Genomic DNA, 16,693 nt, shown 5'->3' on the forward strand with positions numbered 1-16,693 from the left:
TTTTGTGCTTCTGCAAAGATGCTTTCCCTGCCTACAGGTTTAATAGGAGCTCCTAAGAGGGAAACCTGGCTGCAGTTAAGAGCAGAACTTGAAGCGCTGACTGATCTCTGGCTCACACATGCTCTGAAGGCGCTGAATTTGATACATTCCCGGTAAGAACAGCTTAAAGAATTGCCTACAGGCTTGATCCAGGATCTCCTTTGCTTCCCTTTTTTTTCCCCCTCTAAACAAATTGAGACACATTTATAGGACTTTGCTGGCCAAACTTGTGGGAGGCCTGTCTGCACATGTTTGTCAGACTTGTTGGGGTTAGCTTGAGATGATGAACTGAGCAAAAGAAAAACCAGCCCTTATTTCTTGCCTTTCCATGACTGCCTCATCTGCAGTACACTTTTCCTGTGCACAGATTTACGAGAGAAGGAAAGGGCCCTTCTATCCCTCAACACGTTCACTCAAAGAACGAAAGCATGGCCATTACCTAGATAGTGTTTAAATTCCTGCAAAATAGATCCTGGCATGTGTGCAGTAAGGCTGCGTCACTGCTGCTGATTTATATTTTTTTCGTTCTATTAAATTGCTAAAGAGACAATACCAGTACTAAGATTACCTGCCTCTAGCTGCATAATCCCTCTAGCTCCATAATTCCCCTTGGCTGGGGAACTTCCATGTGCAAGAAAGGTTTGCTTCCTGACATCTTTCAGTTTAGAGTAAAAGAGAGAAACATGTATTGCCATTTCTACTAACTTTTGTTTTCTAGGCCTAACTGTGTGAATGTGTTGGTCACCACAACTCAGCTTATACCAGCTCTTGCAAAAGTTCTTCTCTATGGCCTGGGCACTGTCTTCCCCATTGAAAACATTTACAGTGCAACAAAAACAGGTAAGAGCAAAGTAACTTAGGCCTCACCAAAGATAGATTGAATTTTTGTCCCTAAGTCAGGCACATCCACCCAACCTGATTGCAACAAGCAATGTGTGAACTTTCATTCTAGCTCCATGTTTACACATCTGCGATTTGCATCCTGACTGCCCACACTTAAGCTAGTACAGACTACAAAAAATCAAGTCTTCCCAAGCATCTCTGTGGGGGAATAAGTCTGAAAAATATCCACCCTGTGGAGCATCTACAGCATGTCGGGTCTTCAACTGCACCCAGCTAGAAGGAAGGCAGTCTGGTTGGACCTGTTACAGAAACACTTTTGGATCACTGTTTGGATCCTGTTGCTCTTGCTGGAGTCAAGTGTGCTGAATGAGTTTTATGAAGCTGTGAGAGTAATAAATATTGATAGGGTTGGCTTGGAGGTTTTTTTGCTTTGTTTTCTGTCCCTTTTGGTATAAGTGTTTGAACTTTTGAGGTTTGCTTTTTCATGAACAAACAGAAGAGGGCTCTCAAAACTGAAAATGATGAGCATCGTATCATTACACCAATGGCCAGTCTAAGCAGTTCATCAGAGTCACAAAGCTTACAGAAAACTTGCAGCACTTAGAAGTCTTCAGCTGATAAAGAAAGTGCTAGTAGCTTTCATGACACGGAAAGAATCCATCTCAGATGAAGATTAAGTTGGGTTCTAATTTCTAAAGAAAATGAGGAATGCAGCAAGTTCAATTAGGTTCCAACTTCAGTTCCAGTACCTGAATGTCAGCCCCACTTGCTGTATGTGTACAGATAAAATATGCATCTTCTCTTCTGTTTCTCAGGGAAAGAAAGCTGTTTTGAAAGAATAATGCAAAGGTTTGGAAGGAAAGCCGTGTACATTGTAATAGGAGATGGTGTTGAAGAGGAACAGGGAGCAAAAAAGGTACAGTTTGTGGATGCCATCCTGGATTCTTCCACATTTTAATTTCAATGGCTCTTTCTTTACTTAAGCATTTAATGAAGCTCCCTCCATTTGAAACAGTTCAGAATTGGTCTAATTTCTTAATATGCAAAGTGCTTAGCAACCATGTGAGCAATTTCATACTGTAAATTCTCCCTCCACCTTGGCAGTTAGTGAAATTTTTCAGGTAGTTGCTCTGTCATGTGTTCCAGGAATCATTCTTGCTTAATAAAGATGGCTTTAAACACAAGAAAAGGAAAACTCCAGTGTGTGATCTCAGATGAGCAAGCAGGGTAAATTTCTGATCTATAGCTGTTTTGTTGTTGTTGTTATTTTTGTTTTGTGAAGTCCAAATTCTTGGAATTAGTTTTGAATGGTCTATTAGAACATGTATGTGTGCACACCTCTATTTATGACTCAGTGAGGTTGCAGGGCATAACATCATTACAGTAACTACCAAAAGGACTAGTACTGAGCTGCTGCCTATGTTAATGATTTATTGATCAGTGTGATTAATTTCACAAGCAAAATGAAATTGGGAAGGTATACTGAATTTGGAGTAGAACAAAAACTCTGACAGCAGTATGGTCAGGAATGATAAGCCCACAGTTTGTAACATTTCATGCTTGATGAATGGATTTGGCCCACTGGCATAGGTAGACATAGAAATAATTAAATGGACTAACCCTTGCATCCAATTGAGTTCTACAGCCATTTGAAACAGGAATTGAAGTTTCAGGGACCAGTTGAAGCTTCTTTGTTTTCAGTAGGCTGTAAGAGGAGAGAAGCTGGGGGGAGCTCGGAGGAAGTACAAGCAAAATTTAAGAAGACCAAAGCCCATGTTCTGGTTACAATGATTTAGGAGGAAAAAATGTGATTTAGAGTTACAGCAGGGAGTACCTTCTGCCATGCACAAATGATGTCAGTCTATCAGAGAAACACAAGAATGGTAGCAAGATATGGAGAGGAACAACTGAAGACAGAAAGTAGTCACATATATCAACTAAATTGTACGACATGAGAATTGCAGTGCCACAGTTTTCATTTCCTATTTTGCCTTGCTAATAAAACAACAAATCCTACCCCTTTGAAAACTGCTCAAATTTGCAGAGGGTCCTCTAGTTCATGAAGGGTTAAGGCATCCTCAGAGATGAGTCCAGAATGCATGACTGGGAATGAAGTGATAATAGCCTGCTGCTTTTGACAGCCCAGTGCCATACTTCAAAGGTAGTGGGTCAGTGAACATGACTGCATCAAAGGCCACCAGACTCCCTGGCAGTATGAAGATGTGGAAAGGTTCAGCGGGCTCATATAGGCAGGATTTCAAGAGCCCTCTTGCTTGTGTTTCCTGGCCTAAGCAGCTCTCCCATTAGCAGAGCACATTCTTTGCTGGGCTGTCACCTCCTTTGATTGATGACAATCATTAGTCAAGGCTTCTACACACCTGAGCTCTATACAAAAAAAAAAAAAAAGGTGGGGAGAGAGGGCAGGCAAAGAGCCTTTCACTGTTTTGCCGACAGCACTGATAATATCTCCTTTTTTTAGTGGGTCATTTTTCTTCACCTGTCTGGTGAGTGATAAATCTGTAAATGCTGAGCAGCAGGAGAGGCTGGGAGGCCAAGTTTTCTTCCCTTTAAAGAAGGAAAAGTAGATAATTTAATGGGAGGGGTTTAATAATAACCAGGGGAAGGGAAGGGAGAAGGAAGTAACTCTTCCCCTTAAAGTGAAATTGCAGAGCAATGGATTCCAGTCACTTCAGAGGTCTGTGTTTGCTTGCTGTCTCTACACACACTGATGAATAGCTTGAAGGAAGCATTTGTTTACTGATAGGCAACATACCAGAGGGAAACTTGAGTTGTATTTAAACATTAGATGAGTGTCAATAGACACTCTGTAAAATAAACACCTGGAAACACTGGAGGTTTTTTTTATATGGGTAGGTAGACTTGGAAAAGGATTTTCTCCCTTCATCAGCATCATCTCTTTTTTAAGGCTTTGTTTACGCTATTTATTCAGAAACAGTATGTTTACAGTGATAAATTCAGACATTATTCTCACACTAGAAAGGGAATAAACTTTGTCAATTAAGGCTTTGTTACTGCATAATTCCTACTGACTGTACAGAAACCTGTATTTTGGGAGGAAGCTAAGAAAACCACAATCTTACCATAAAATCTAAGTGCAAGTACAAGCTGTGTATCTTTGATCTAAAGTAAAATTGTTTGAATTGTTTTGGATAAGAAACAAATGCAGCTCAAACCACAGGCTGACCAGAACATACCTAGAAGAGTTGATTTTAACATTTAAAAGCAAGTTCTAATTATTTTGATATTTTCACATAAAAAGTGGCCACAGCAATTGCAGCTACTGCTAATCTTTACGGAGCTATGTTGTTAGCACTGGACTTTGATAGTACCATTTATACCTTACCAGATTACAGTTTCCATCTCAGGTCCCTTGTTTAATTGAATCTCCCTTGTTTCACAGCCCTTACAAAAAGCTGGAACCTTGTCCTCTTTCAGAGATGTTTTTTTTTTCCTACAGTATATTTACAATTCTCAGTAGATGATCTTGATATCATAAAGAAGCTAATAGTAGGTCACAGATAGCTGACTTGTCCAGATGCTAGGATATCAAGTGGCATGACTGGTTAGAACTTGGACATTTGTATACATGACCTCAGATTTATCACAATATGAATTGAAGAACAGGGAGGCAGGAGAAGTACATATGATAGTGTCTCAAAAATGAGAATTGGGAGACTTTGTTGAGGACAGATTGTCATATAAACCTATTGCACCTTTCTCTGAGGCAGCAGTGTTACACTAAATGAACAATTGATCTGACCAATAATACCAGTTCCTACCTTTCCAGGAAATGCAGCATGACCTATTGTTCCAGTTAATTTGGAAAGGGAATTAATTGTTAGAAAGCATTTTGTCTCTGTATGGTATTACATTTTTGTAAGTTTAAATAACTTCATTTTGTGATAAATATATTGTTTACTTGGCTGTGATGCACTGGCTTTCACTTGCAGCAAACAGAATAACTTTGAACCTTGTGTTAGAGGATAGGATTACGATGCTTTCTGGAGAGTTTGATTCCTGTATAGCTTGTTACTATAGGCAAACATCACTAAGTGGCAAGAAAATTGTTTCTAAGAGTACTTAAATTCTAGAAACTTTCTTAATTAATCCCCCCTCAAAAAATAGGAGGGTAAAGTTTAGTGTCTAGTACATACAGAAAGCCTGCCCACATCCTCCATCATCCCTGAAGCAGGACACTCACAAATTATGGCAGATCTTTCCTTCCTCTCGGCATAGGAGAAATGCATCAGCAAATAGAAACTCCCTTCTCCCTTCCTTTCTCTCTAAGATGAGCCTCCTTGCCTGTGACACCATGACAACCCAGTGGCCTGAGTACAAAGCTCTGTTCCTGAGGGTGCAAATTAAGAAATTTATTTTCATCTCAGTATTAACCACCAACAACAACAAAAACAAAACAAAACAAAAAACCCTCTTTTGGTTTCACTCTAGCACAACATGCCATTCTGGAGAATCTCTTGTCATGCTGACCTGGAAGCTCTTCGGCACGCCTTGGAACTTGAATATTTGTAGCAGACCCCAACATCTTAGCACTGTGAGGGCTTCACTCAAACTATTACATCGGTTCCGCCTATTCCTCAGCATTTTCTTATTAAAAAAAAAAATCCCACAGCAACTGCAGTTTTTCTTTTTTTGAAGGAGAACCCTTTCAGTGGAAGCCTCTAAGAACTTGCAGCCAAAGAACATTGTATCAAGTCCTTCTTCCTTTGAACAGAGGAAAAGCCTTCAGATAACTCTGGGGATCCTGCAGTTACACGCTTAAGCCGGATGCACAGAGCTGTAACTGCCTTTTTGCCATCAACAACAAACACTAGAAGTCTTGGGTCTACTTGTCAGTTTTCTTTTAAAAGGGGAAGAGGACATAGTAAAGAGTCTGTGAGCATGATCTGTGCGTAGTACATCATATCACATGGGACCTTCTGAAAATAAGAGTGAAACTGTTGATTTTTTGTTTGTATTTTTTAATTTATGAACTAATCTCATTACTCTGGTATTAAGCTCTGTACCTGTGTTTTTAATCTGGCTTTTTGGGGTGGGGTGGGTGGGTGGGGAGAGTCCTGCTATTCTAAATTAAGAGTTCATTTCTCCAGGACAATCGCTGGGGAAAATCATGTTGTGTACAGTAACAATAAGGACACATGGGACTGTTGGTAAGAACTATAGCTGTGTTTTTAAATCTTACGTGGATGGTATGTGGACTGTGCATGTGTCTACACGGTGCCTTATGCTGCCATCTTGGTTTGGGGGGTTGGGGGTGGGGAAAAAGTACCTTGTGATGAGTGAAAGGCATTAAATAAAAAAATGTTTACATTTTGGGGGACTAGATTACCTGCCTTTTCTCTCCAGCCGCTCTTGGACCTAGGAGTATATGTAGAATACATACTCCTCCTTTCAAGGTGGGGTTGGATTAGGAGGACTCTGAACACAGCCCCTCAGAGGCAAAATGGAGTCTGTAGCCAACTATTCTGTCTGTTGGTGCAAAGAGTGAAGACAGTCCGTGGCTGTGTCCACTGGAAGAGAACATGGACAGTCAGCAAATCCAACTTTTCTTGCAGAGGAAGATACAGGGGAAGCAAATACTGCAGCTGTGCATATTTATTTTTATGTAAATAAATGCATCTACTAGTAAGCTTCAGCTTTAGGATTTCTGCTGAACTGGCAGTTAATTCTTGCTGTCAGAATATTGCAGTTCTCTGGGTTTGGATGAATCTCTGATTCACTTTCAAAACTGCTCTTTCTTGCTTGCACCAAATAACCTCACAAGGATCACAGCCTCACTGGAACAAGGTGTTAGAGTGATGCAGCAAGTAATATAATCCCCTTATCTATCATGTGTGAAACAAGATCAAACATGCAAGCATTGCACAAATTACAAGCGTTACACAAGTGCTACATAAGTGCTACACAAGCCTGAGTGACACTCCTGATGTTAAAATAGTTTTACCACAGGAAATGGACTCATTGCTAGATTTGAGAGGGGATTTTCTACAGGACTCAAACAGAGAACCCTATCTCAGTCTTGGCCTCAAAATGTTGCAGCCATGCAGTTTTAAAATATGTTAGCCATACTTATCAACAGCAGGCATGAATGAAACCATCCTGTGAGTACATGCTTTGGAGGCATTTGCAAAGAGCTGGTCTCTGGGCTGAGTACAACAGAAAACAAATTAAAATGTGATTTTTCTAGCAGAGGCATTGCTTGTCCCAGGGTCTGCTGAGCGACAACTGGTAGAATTTTTCCCTCAAGGTTTTCCAGCTGTGTATGAGTGTCACAGGTAGGAAGTTTTATCACAAGTCAAAGAAATCAAACTGGAGAACTGACAGATACTTGCAAGATAAGCACATCTATGAATAAAACTTCAGAAAGAGGAACAAATGCCAGGGATAGCAGAATCCTAAGAAAGCAAAACTTCAGCTTTTAACACCCTGTCAATCAGCTAATTGCTCTTGCTTGATACTCCAAATCTAACACCTGCCTTATTTGAGTCAAGAGTGATTCCCACCCAGCCCGTGAGGCTTCTTAGAAGATTTTGCTTTCCGAGTGCATTCAAAGATTCTCAAACTCTGTTGTTTCTGCCTCCAAAGTTCTTGGCAGCATTTTGTTCTCTGTTAGTGCCTGCTGGTGCTCCACTTACTATATTACTGTTTCTCCATATATCCTCCCAGCTAATGATTTTTACTTACCCACAGATAACAGAGCTGATGAGGGTGATGTACACCAGCTTTAGGAACACTTGTTTGTCAGACTTGGCATAGTGTTTCCTCCTAGTCACAGTAGCAGGTATTCATCTCTCACTAGAGCCAGACCATGAAGGTTTACTGTTCCAGGGAATCAGATGGCTGGAAGAAGGTATCTGTAACAGCTTTTTATTTGTGAACATACATCAGGCCTGGGAACACATGCATGCCCCATACATACAGGGGCTTTGCTCAGCCTTTTCACCTGTGTTTCAATGTATCTGTAACATCTTGTTACTCGTGAACACAAACACAGAGCTTACTATTTTCAACTGTTTCAGTGCATTTGCACAGAGTTACAGCATAAAATCCTTTCTCAGTCACATCATTAACCAGGTCAGAGTACAGCTATGATGTGACAACATTCCCAAATAAGTAGCAGTATAGCTGAATCCGAGGTGAACAAACCAAACAAATCATGTTAGTACCATTATTAAAAAGATGACTGATACCAAATTCTGCCAAAAAATGGCAGAACAATACACAATGTGGCAGTATGTTCATACACTTCTGAACCTCTAACTCAAACTTGTTGGAACCTAAGTAGAAAAGGGGATGTGAAACACATATCTGGTGAGATAACACTGGTTGGAGTCTTGAGTGGGACTGTAGGTATGAGGGTGCAGTAGCTGCTGTCACAGCTCCTCTCCAACATTGACCAAAATACTTTTCCAAACAAGGGAAAAAAAAAAAAAAAAAAAAAAAAAAACTCTAAACTGGCATGTCATATTCATCACGTCCTCTGCACTATTATTCCCTCATAGTTAAATAGATGACATATGAATACAGTGCTGCAGAAGAAAAGAAAACAGCTTTTTAAAGCTACCAATTACTGATTGCTAATATTCCCATAATGTCATAATCAGACCCTTTGTATGCCATAATCTCAACTGGTTTCCTAACCTTTTATAAAGGAAGCAGAGTCTCACTTGGGAGCCAGAGTGAAGATTTCCTTTCTGGTGTGATCCTCTGGTACCACTTGGCTCCCAGACACGTGTATTTGATGTCTGAAAAATCTGGGACTTAAAATGCCAATACTAGAAGGACTAACAACCTACACCTCAAACCATGTCATGTGAACCCCTAAAAACCCCTGAATTCCTGTTCTGCCATAGCAGAGCAAAAGAGCTACATCAGACCCTTTGCCAGAAGGATGAAAGAAAAATCAAGCCATTTTCTCAGAGACAGCAGGCATTGCAAAATACAGCAAAGCTAAGGGTTACGTGGGAGTATATAAGCCTTCCACTCTAAGCACCCACATGGGGCAGTATCACCAAAATAGCTGGTAACTCCCGCTGATCAGAGCAGCAGCCTTGTGATGAGTTACCACAGCCATCTACACTGCCTCCATTTCAGTCTGTTCCTATCAGCACAATAAATAAGTGCTAAAAATAAAAACAAAACAAAAAACCCACACCGGTAATGGTAAAGCACCTTCCCGCCTTCCTGTTGATTTGGTAGAGTTGTGATCAAGGAAAGAAAAGAAACTCTCATTTTTCCTCAGGAGCAGCTGCAGGTTTTGTGGTTCCAACACCTCCTCCCCAAACCCCAACGTGGCCAGACCAATCTATTATAAAAGACAAAATAATTTAATTGCAAAGACACGCACTGGAAACCATTTTTAAAATATTTTACAGCATTTTAAATGTATTTTCTACACTATTACAGCCTCACAGCATGTTTACTGTTTGCATTTTCAATAATTTCCCAAAGCAATGAACGAAAAACTTGCATAATGTGGGTTGCCTATTTCGGCCAGAAACTTCTCAGATATGGGAGAAAAATCTGACCAAGTTTATCATTGAATTATTCTATTATGAAATTAAGGGCAGTAATTCACCTGTTACATACTTCTTACAAAGGATGGAGTTTCAAATGCTGACTTACAATAAGTATGTATCTAATCTATTGCTGTAACAGCAACACAAGTGCTGATGGTCTGCTGCAGGCACTTTAGACTGCAGTGACTGGAAGATAAATTCATACAGATACATTATCACTTGGCTCTTAAAAGCAGCTTCTAAAAGCCAGAGCAATTCTTGCTTTTCCTAGAAGTGTTTAATGTTGCCGTGTTACCTTTTCCTTCTCTTCTGGTGTTTCTTGATCATCTCTTCTCTGTCAGGTAAGGACCTTCCTCACTTACTGTAGTTATTCTTAGGTAACATACTGTATGTGGGCTTCATCAGGGCCAAGGTTTTATCCCTGAAACTTCAGTTAACTTCTGCATGACCAGAACTTTGTATCTAATGCTATTTATTCAGCAGACTTACAAGGTACTGTGCAGAAACAGACCACAATAATTCATAGTATCCTTTCTCTTCCACTTTTCACCATAAGGTTTTCTTGCATGCCAGGACTCTAAAGAAGATATCAGTTTAATTTTAACAGGCTTATTTCAATATATAAAACTATAAGTAGAATGAAACCTGGAGATTATTTTCCCAAGTTTCAGATACTTATATTGTTGAAAAATGAGCAAAAGGCCACAGCAAATTGAGTTGTGAAGTCCTTTTGTCCTGAAAACAGCAAACATACAGAACACTTAAAATGAGAAGTAACACAAAAAGCAACACACACAATGGAAAACTTGCAATCACGACAAAGATCAGACTTGAAGACAGATTCATGACCTATGCTGTCATTGGGAATCGAATATCAAGGAATTCTCCCTGCAGACAGTGAAAGTAAACAGGCTTTCTGGGCACGGTTGCTTTTCCCTTCACCTCTAGTCCCTGCAAGTGCTGCCTCAGAGAGGAATTTAATAGATTTGCTATTGTCACTCCATTTTCTAAGAGCACCTTTTGCTCATCATGTCAAATTTCAGTTCTGCCTGTGCTTTTGCCTGGCTTAAAGCTCAGGTACATTTCCTAGCTCTCTGATGAGCGGTGCTCATTCATTCTTGGAGCCTATACAGAATGACTTGCCAAACTGCACTCACATAACGTACTCCTTTTGCAAAAGCCTGATGTGTTTTGCAGGGACTGATCCACACCACATACCTTTCTCCCCTCCATCCTCTTCAGGTGAAGGACTGAAACAAAATATTTCCTTCCCTTCCCCTCCCCCCTCTCCCCCCCCAACTTTATCCTTAGGGTCTCCCCACCCATCTGCTCTCAACTGCCACTTCTAGCAAGTCATTCGTTTTGTGGAGTGTAACACAAAGCAAATACCTCTTACCAACCAAAAATAACACTGAGATGGCAGGCAGGAAAGGATGCTATCTTCTTAGGTCTCTTTGTCTTAAAACTTTCGGTTATTTAGTTGAAACAGAACTTGGATTTGAACCATTTCTAAAAACAGCTCTGCCAAAAATCACACTTGGGCCTTGCCAAGCTTTGAATAATTCAGATGCAATATCAAAATAGCATTTTGTCAAATAACCAAAAAACTAACGAAAGTTGTTGCAAAAATGTACCTCGTTATTGGGGATGGAAGAACACGTAATTACTTTGCCAATTTCCTGTACTTTGTTTTCCTTGCAGTTCTCGCGTTTTTCCACATGATGGCAGCTGGGCTCCGCTATAAGCCTCCTCTAGACAAAATCTTAAAAAGCTGCTTAACAAAATCTTGGTTTAGTGAGCTTTTTTAATACCTTCAATTAAGGTGCAACTGTACAGTTGTTTTTAAAAACTATCCTCTGTCATTCACACAAAGAAAGGGTTATTCAGAGGGACTTTGGTGGCATGGCTCCACCTCTCTGTAAAGAACTTCAGTTGGTTATAGATTAGCTTAGACTGAGCATGACTAGCAGAGCCTATAGCACCCCTTCTGAACTGACACATCAGTACTGAAGAGGATGAGAAAGTTGGAGCCTTTGGCTCTAGAAGGGCTGTGTTGCTGTTGTTTACTCTGTGTTTCTCTGCTCTATAACCACTTTTCCATGATTTAAGCACTGAAAACCTAATTCACCAAGCATCAGCACAAGAAGGTGACAGCACAACTGATGGCAAATTCTTAAACTCTACATTCTTAGCCAGCCCACAAAGCTCCCCCTTCTCCAGCCAGAGCTGCCAGAGCCGGGCTGTTGCCACCGCAGCAGTTACAGCTGCATGGCATTGATTCAGCTTCATCTGTCTGCTCGTCACACCCATATACTAACATCAGGTTTGTATTAGGAAACTTTGCTATGGTAAACTCCATCCACATCATACCATCTGGGGGACTAAAGCAAAACCTCAGAGCAGCCTGAATGCTGTATTAGCATGTTCTGACCAGTGCAGGGTTCCTGAAGGTGCAGTAAAGCTAGGAACACATCGCCATCTCTTGGTAAAGCTTTGGAGATGACTGGCCCAGATAAGGAACACCAGTGTCCATCTCTTCCTCCAACTGAAGGCCCAGGAGATAATGCAAGAACAGAATATAGAGATTTCTAAGTTCAAACTAAGAAAAGTTAATTTTCTCCACAAAACTAGAGGAATCAGTAGTAATATGCCCATGTCTCCTAGTAGGTTATAACACAAAATGGAAAACCTGAGGCATATCCATTGCCTGTAGCTGAAGAGTGAAGACAAATTGTCCGAAAATGGTATATGGCCAAAAAGGCTTCCCATTATTTACACTACTCCTTGCCCCCAGCAACTGAACACCTAATCACTGGCATTGCCCTCTGCAGCCAGACAACCAAAGGGCAGCCCCTCCAGACTCCAAACTAAGGAGTCTGGCTGTCTTCAGGCCAGAACTGAGTCAGGTTCTGCAACAGATAAATAGTCAGAAAAGTTAAAGTTGCAGACCCAGCCCACTAATCTTTCCCAAGCTTGGCTCCTAAGTAAGAGAGACATTCCATAGGGTAGGAGGTACTCTATACACAAGTGATAAATGCAGCTTAAGCCCAGTCATGGCATTTGAATTTATATTAAATGAAGTTACAGCCAATCTTTTAAATTCATATCACATCAATGTCAACTCCTCTGGTATGCCCAAGCCAGAGATGTGTTCTTCCCTCACTTTAGATAAAATCTTCAGAAAACTGAACTTCATCCCATAACCAGCTAAAATGGGGGGAGGACACTAGTCACCAGAACATCTGAGATAATACCTTGACACCCTGGCCTGGTAAGTCCTCGCTGGGATTTTGTCACCTATTATCCCATATGAGGAAAGAAAGCATCTCTTAGGGAAAAAAGAAATGCCCATTAAAATAAAAATAAATCATAACGATGATCACTGAAATAGAGGCTTCAGAGATCCCAACTTCATTAATCCAACATTCAAACTACATGGGGCAGGCCAAAACATCATTTCAAGCTTGCAAGATTTGTGCTTTTCTTTAAATGGGAGCACTGGGAACATTGTTTGATTTTATAAATGCAGGTAACTAAATAGGAACTTTAAAAGAATAGTCGTAGTAAGATTTTATAATGAGCTATTTCAGCTCCCTCTGGTTCTTTTAACAGAGGCACATAGCAGTCTTGCCCTAGTTCATGCCCTGGCAGAGGACTACAGCAGGACTTGTCATGGCAGTCCCCACCTCAACTCACAAACATACCTAACGAGCTATGCGTATCAATCCTTTGTGTCCAACCCCAATGCAACAGACGAATAAATGTTACACAACAAGCACTGGACCTTAGCTGCTATTAAAATGAGATGCTAGTGAGTTTTATACATACGTGTGGCTTGTTACTTACAGACTGCCAACACTGCTTTGTTTTTTCTCAAATCTGACAGGCTTGGATTCAAAGGTCCCACATTTCTGAGGCAGAAAATCCCAACATAAGCAAAATTAGCTATGATCTGGAGACTGTGCAGAAACGAGCATTCATCCAGACTGAATGGAACTGGAAATTCAGGAACACAAAACATTTTTCTAAAACTGTTTAATAAAAAAGTGTGAAGTTTCTTGAAAAATTGGAGAAACCCAAAGCATATCGCGTGTCACCTGTCTTAGTCACAAAGAAACACAATTTTCAAAAAAGATATTTAAGTTTAATACAAATTTTATACAAAGAAAATGTGAAAAAATACTTCCATATGCTAAAAGCAATTATGCTTCACAAATAAGGCCAGCTAGGCTATTTTTGACACAACTGCAATTCACGAATAATTCTGTTCTCGCTTTTTTCTTTTAATACTTTTTTCCCTCTAATATGGGTACTAGCTGGAGACTGTACAAACCGCATTCTTTTATAAACAATGGGAGAAATCAACATGACTAAAATGTACAACAGAATGTACTGGAATGATATCATACAATTAATTTTCTCATATACATACATCACCTTTGCTTTGTTCAATGCTTTCGTTTTACACAACATACAAAATGGTACTACAGTATAAGTGTAACAGACAGCATTTTCATGGGTTACTTTCTCTCATACTGTACTGTTTCATGCTTACATAAAAACATAAATTCCATCATATAAATAATACATGCTCTGGCCCAGCATCAAAAGTCCTTTGCCCATGTTTCCTGATCCATGTTTTTCTCCACACCTAGCTCTTGCTCCATTTGAAAAGCTTTTCAAAATCCTTTTGAGAGGATTAAAAAGAAAGAAGAAGAAGAAGAAGAGGAAGAAGAAAATAAAACTGAACTGTGAAGCACAGGAAAACCAAAACCCAAACCCCTTCTCATCTTTGATATTAGCGATAAGAAATAATGCCACCAACCAGCTTGGTACTTTCAAACTTTCCTGATATTAGGCTGAAATTTTAACTTGTCTCTTGTAAACAATTTTAACAGTCTGGTCACTGTAAAAAGCAATGTAAATATGTATTTCAGGTCCACAGATTGGAAATGTCGTAATTCGCCTAATACAATTAACAGAAAAAAAGATACCCTTCGTCATTTGGTTGCTCAACAAGAAATTCTACAAGAGTTTCAAAGTGCAGAAATTGTTTTCAATCCAAATGCAAATCAAGTTGTTCATATTCTCCTGATTATATTATTTGATGCACAACTGCAATTTTCTGAGACCAGTTTTCAGTGTTAGCTTGTGATAAGGCTATTTTAAACCTTTCTTTTCCAACTTCAAACACTCTTTATAAGTTAAAGTCAATACAAATATAAAAAGGAGATGGTACTCTAACTTTAATGACATCCACAAATTGTACATTATTTACAAAGAAGCATAGATTTAACACGGATCTTACCTGTCCTCAGCTTTTCTAAGCCAGTGCTAATGCTTTACATTAATGTAGTGTAGTTAATGCTTTGTACACATATACAAAGCTAAAGTCTGAACCTTTGAGGTTAATCCAAAGAACTGTGTTTATTTTTCACATCTCTATTAGATTTATTTTTTCCAACAATTGTATGGACTTCTTGTTAGCAGTTAGACTCTTCGTACTTGGACTGGCATTGTGGTCTGAACATACTGAACTCCAGTTCTCATTGCTACTGTCCCAGCAGAAGGACTTACCACTACAGGAATGGTCTGTGAATTAAAACCAAGAGAAACATATTGTTATGTTAAAGGTCATATTAACATGACCACAGAAATAGAGATTTATTTTCCAGGGAAAATCCAGAACAAGTTCCAATTTTGTGCAAGAATTAATACCTTTATTACCACAATATTACCTTATTCCAAGGCAGAAAGTAGTATATTACTTTCCTAGAGCCAAGAGTTTTTTACTGTATTATTACTACTTCATAATTACAGGGACAGTTGTTCCTATAGGTAATGTACACACTCTGCCTATGCTAGGAGAATTAGGTTTTCAAAGTTACTACGTCCAGTTACATATTTTCCCCAAATTAATACATGGGGAGACAAAAAAGGGCTAAGAAAATCCTTTGTCATTTGAAAAAAGTTTTGACGAATCAAACTGGAGTACAAAAATACCCTTGTTTATAAGTATATTCCTGTTACACATTAGTTAAATCTCTTTTTTTTTTCTTTTTCTTTTTCCCAAAAGGAACTCCTCCATGCATTCAGTCTACACAGAAGAGAGCAAAGAACATCCGGTTAAACAAAAAAGTACTTAACTTTTACACAAATAGATAACAAAAACATCAGGATTACTGGGAATTGTCTTATACTCCCCGTAAAAATACTAATATAGAATAAATTTTTCACTTCCATCATACAGATCATGATTTATAAATCTTAACAAATGAAGTTTCAGGACATCTCCATGGGTGGTAATTGATTCTACAGATGCAGAGACAAAGGCACAAGAACGTTAAACAGTCTGGAAACGGTCACATCACTCTGGAAGATCTGGAAAACGATTTATTGAATCTTAAGCCTGTATCTTAACTTTCCTACAAAAACGTGAGAAAGTTTAGAAATGTCTATAACACACAAATTGCAAGTATGTTTTGATACAATTCCAGTGATGGACAACTGGTGATCAAACAAACGCATCCATTTCAGTTCACAATATTTAGTGGAAGAAACAAGAAGTGAGAATTTGAGATATCTGAAAGGGATGCCCAGGTCTTCCCCTTACTGTTAGTGTAAAGTTCCAGAGAGAACATGGAAGAAGAAATACAAGTTCACTGAAGCCCAACGTCTCCCCACATTGTTTTAAGAAATCACATTAGTGTCTTGATGGTATTCACCACAGGTTGTGAATATCCCTACTGAGATGGATTACAACCTAGAGTGTTTATCAGCTCCTTTGTGACAAAGTCTATGCCTTCCAGAAGCCTACTCATTCCATTCCCTGGAATGCAAAGATGATGAATTCAGATTTTTACAATATTTAACTGCAGAAAGAATAAAAACCAAAACGAAACCAATTTTCTAAATAAATTCAAGATTGTTGTCATTTTACAATGATTTCAGATGTGTAAAGAGAGTTCAGTGGAAATGGTACCCAGAAGATATACTGGAAGTTGTTCAGAGGGGAGAAGTTCCTAGTTGGAAACAAAGTGCAAATTGAACCCTAAGGAAGCCATTGTGTAAGTCACTGTTAGTGCTATAGGCGGGGAAATTAAGGTTGCCACAGTTGTCTTTTAAATATACACACTTACACAAATGAAAAAAAAAAGTTTCAGTTATTAGAGTGAATGGGATATGGAATGTGCAAGACTCCTTAAATGTGTTAGGATCATTCCCTGAGAGGTAAATTCTCCACCTCTGCCAGC

General features: G+C 39.3%; 2 protein-coding genes across 18 annotated transcripts in view; one reads left to right on the top strand and one right to left on the bottom strand.

The window, feature by feature from the left end:
* Positions 1-5,911, top strand: part of EYA2 (EYA transcriptional coactivator and phosphatase 2) — a 97,314-nt gene extending 91,403 nt beyond the window's left edge. For 3 of the 14 annotated variants that reach the window (XM_040576210.1, XM_040576211.1, XM_040576212.1), the window contains exons 13-16: positions 38-152; positions 758-879; positions 1,698-1,798; positions 5,353-5,911. In XM_040576210.1, the coding sequence (XP_040432144.1) occupies positions 38-152; positions 758-879; positions 1,698-1,798; positions 5,353-5,433 (419 nt within the window). In that variant the 3' untranslated portion in view covers positions 5,434-5,911. Of the gene's footprint in view, positions 1-37; positions 153-757; positions 880-991; positions 1,297-1,697 lie in introns of those variants that run through there. The other 11 variants (XM_040576213.1, XM_040576214.1, XM_040576206.1 and 8 more) reach the window with 8 other exon arrangements.
* A 7,559-nt stretch (positions 5,912-13,470) lies between these two features.
* ZMYND8 (zinc finger MYND-type containing 8) overlaps positions 13,471-16,693 on the bottom strand; it is a 59,450-nt gene continuing 56,227 nt past the window's right edge. For 3 of the 4 annotated variants that reach the window (XM_040576195.1, XM_040576199.1, XM_040576198.1), the window contains one exon: positions 13,471-15,032. In XM_040576195.1, coding sequence (XP_040432129.1) covers positions 14,931-15,032 — 102 coding nt within the window. In that variant the 3' untranslated portion in view covers positions 13,471-14,930. The remainder of the gene's footprint in view (positions 15,033-16,693) is intronic. The other variant, XM_040576196.1, reaches the window with a different exon arrangement.

This window comes from Cygnus olor, chromosome 16 (assembly GCF_009769625.2).
Source record: "Cygnus olor isolate bCygOlo1 chromosome 16, bCygOlo1.pri.v2, whole genome shotgun sequence".
Classification (NCBI taxonomy): domain Eukaryota; kingdom Metazoa; phylum Chordata; class Aves; order Anseriformes; family Anatidae; genus Cygnus; species Cygnus olor.